This window comes from Chanos chanos, chromosome 14, assembly GCF_902362185.1.
Source record: "Chanos chanos chromosome 14, fChaCha1.1, whole genome shotgun sequence".
Classification (NCBI taxonomy): Eukaryota; Metazoa; Chordata; class Actinopteri; order Gonorynchiformes; family Chanidae; genus Chanos; species Chanos chanos.
The window spans coordinates 1,974,497-1,976,996 of record NC_044508.1 but is presented as its reverse complement, the minus strand read 5'-3'; the positions used below and the strand labels follow the sequence as shown (position 1 = coordinate 1,976,996).

The 2,500-nt window shown below is 43.5% G+C and overlaps 1 protein-coding gene across 1 annotated transcript in view; it reads left to right on the top strand.

Annotated features, from left to right (window-relative positions):
• Nucleotides 1–50: 50 nt before the first annotated feature.
• si:ch211-225b11.4 (thyroid adenoma-associated protein homolog) overlaps nt 51–2,500 on the top strand; it is a 17,377-nt gene continuing 14,927 nt past the window's right edge. The window contains exons 1-8 of the mRNA XM_030791725.1: nt 51–172; nt 375–555; nt 648–734; nt 829–856; nt 993–1,141; nt 1,255–1,377; nt 1,575–1,695; nt 2,425–2,500. The exon at nt 2,425–2,500 is cut by the window's right edge and continues 67 nt beyond it. Of these exons, the coding sequence (XP_030647585.1) occupies nt 51–172; nt 375–555; nt 648–734; nt 829–856; nt 993–1,141; nt 1,255–1,377; nt 1,575–1,695; nt 2,425–2,500 (887 nt within the window). The remainder of the gene's footprint in view (nt 173–374; nt 556–647; nt 735–828; nt 857–992; nt 1,142–1,254; nt 1,378–1,574; nt 1,696–2,424) is intronic.

The window sequence follows — 2,500 nt, the reverse complement described above, 5'->3', positions numbered from 1 at the left end:
ACGAGGAAAATGCACTGACACTGTGTACATGTAAAAACATATTTACAAAAATGATCTCTGTGAACTCTGCGCAAAAACAGTTTGAAGCTGTTCTCGCTACAGAGGACAACTCTCTCGCCGACGCGAAAAACACACTCGTGCAACTCACGGAGAAAATCGTAGAGTGCGCAAGGTAAATGCTTTTTTCTCCCCTCATTTATAAAACACATTCTGTGACAGTGTCATGTCGGAGTGTCATTCGTCGTTTTTTTCGGCTTTGTAATTCCAGCCTTAGTTTTGGTTGGTGCATATGTGATAGACGTGGATAAGTTAAATTTTAAATTCCTCACAGCAGCCTTGACAGTGCGTTTGCTCTTATGTTCGTTCGCATGCAGGAGTTCAGTGAAGAGAAGCAGAGAACGCGCTCTTGAAGAAGCGGATCGGTTGTTGAGAGGAGTTCCAAAGACACAGGTGCAGGTTCTGAGTGAAAAATGCCTTCACGCGCTGGTTCAGCTCATCGTCTCTGTGCAGATCGAAATCGTCAGTGTCTCCTCAGCGTGTCGCAAATTAGACCAGGTCACTGACAACTTCACCAGAAAACGCTCCGTTTTATTTTTGCATATAGCTCTCTGAATATAACACAGAATTTCGAATATCTTCCGTTTCAGATGCTACAGTCGTTATCTGAAATCAATCGATGTGTTGTCTTTGGAGAAGTACAACGGTGCATAGACACATTACTTCATAAAGAACAGGTATAGACAGATGAACACTCATTCATGTGTGAGACATGTTTGTATAGCTCATTCGGTTTCTCAGTTCTCTCTGTCGTCATATCCTGTTTCACAGATGCTTACCATCAAAGATCTCCAAACTAGTGAGTATGAGTTCATTTAAGTGTGTGTGTGTCTGTGTGAGTTCCTCTGAGAATATTTGTGTGGGTTTCTGTATAGATTTGATCCATAAATTGTTATTTCTCTGTCTGTGTAACAGTTGTGTTTCTCTCTCTACAGTCTGTATGTTTATGGAGGACAGTGCAAGTGGGCGTGGCGTACTGAGACAGTTTTGCTCTTCTCTGCTGCTTAAACTGACACAACTATTACCCATGATCCTTCAGGAGGAATCTCTCAGAAATGGGCCGCTGTGTTATCAGACTGTAAAGGTCAGAGTAATTAGGAGTGATCTCATTGGCTGATGGTTTTTTGACTGTTTTGTTCCAGTACTCACTGTCTCTGTGTACTGTGTGGTTTGTTTGTTTGTTTGTTTGTTTTACAGGTGTGTCTGCAGGTGTTCCAGCTGTTACCTGAACAGGTGACTCCTCTGGTGTTTGGGGAGCAGGGTGGAGATCTCAGCGTGAAGAACCTTCTGGAGTTCTTAATGAGTATCATCTTAGGAGAGGTCAGAATCCGTGTTATTTCTATCCATGTCACACTGCAGCCAACAAACCTCAGATTTCTGATTTTTTTTGTCTATCTGTGTGCTAACTGACTGTGTCTCTGTTTCTTTGTTTGATGTATGTGTGTTTGTCTTGTGTATGTATGTGTTTGTGTAATGCATGCGTGTGTGTGTGTGTGTGTGTGTGTGTGTGTGTGAAGAGCTCAAGCAGAGACACACGGCTTTTGGCCGGCACCACCGTTGCCATGCTGGTTAACACAGCGTCTCACAGTCAGGATGGACAAACAGCTGTGAACAGTTTACTACAGCTCACACACTCAGGTTAGACACATACACACACACTACAGAATTACACTCATGCACACACACACACACACACTCTCAGGTTAGACACATAGACACATTACAAACTTACACTCATGTGCACACACACATGCACACACACACACACACACACACACACTCAGGTTAGCCACATACACACACTCAGGTTAGACACATACACACACTACAGAATTACACTCATGCACACACACACACACACACTTTCAGGTTAGACACATAGACACATAACAAACTTACACTCATGTGCACACACACGTGCACACACACACACACACACTCAGGTTAGCCACATACACACACTCAGGTTAGACACATACACACACTACAGACTAACACTCATACACATGTGAAGTATACACATATGTTCACGCACTACAAACTTAGACTCATGTACACACACACGCACACACACACACACACACACACACACCCTCTCTCTCTCACGCACACGCGCACACACACACACACGTACACACACACACAAAGTGCATGCATACATACAGACAGGTACTCACACACCTCAAAAATAGACTCATATACACACATATATAGTACATACATGTAAACACACAGAGACTTATATAGTTTATCACCATAATACTGCGGCAAAAACACACAAATGACTTGTTTGGTCCCTTTAAGCAGCTCCGCATTGGTAAATGGAATGTGTGTGTGTGTGTGTGTGTGTGTGTGTGTGTGTTTCAGAGCCGTGGTGTGTGACAGTAGGTAAGCTGAAGGTACAGTGTAGCCCAGTGGGGCAGGATGGTGTAGACAGACTGTC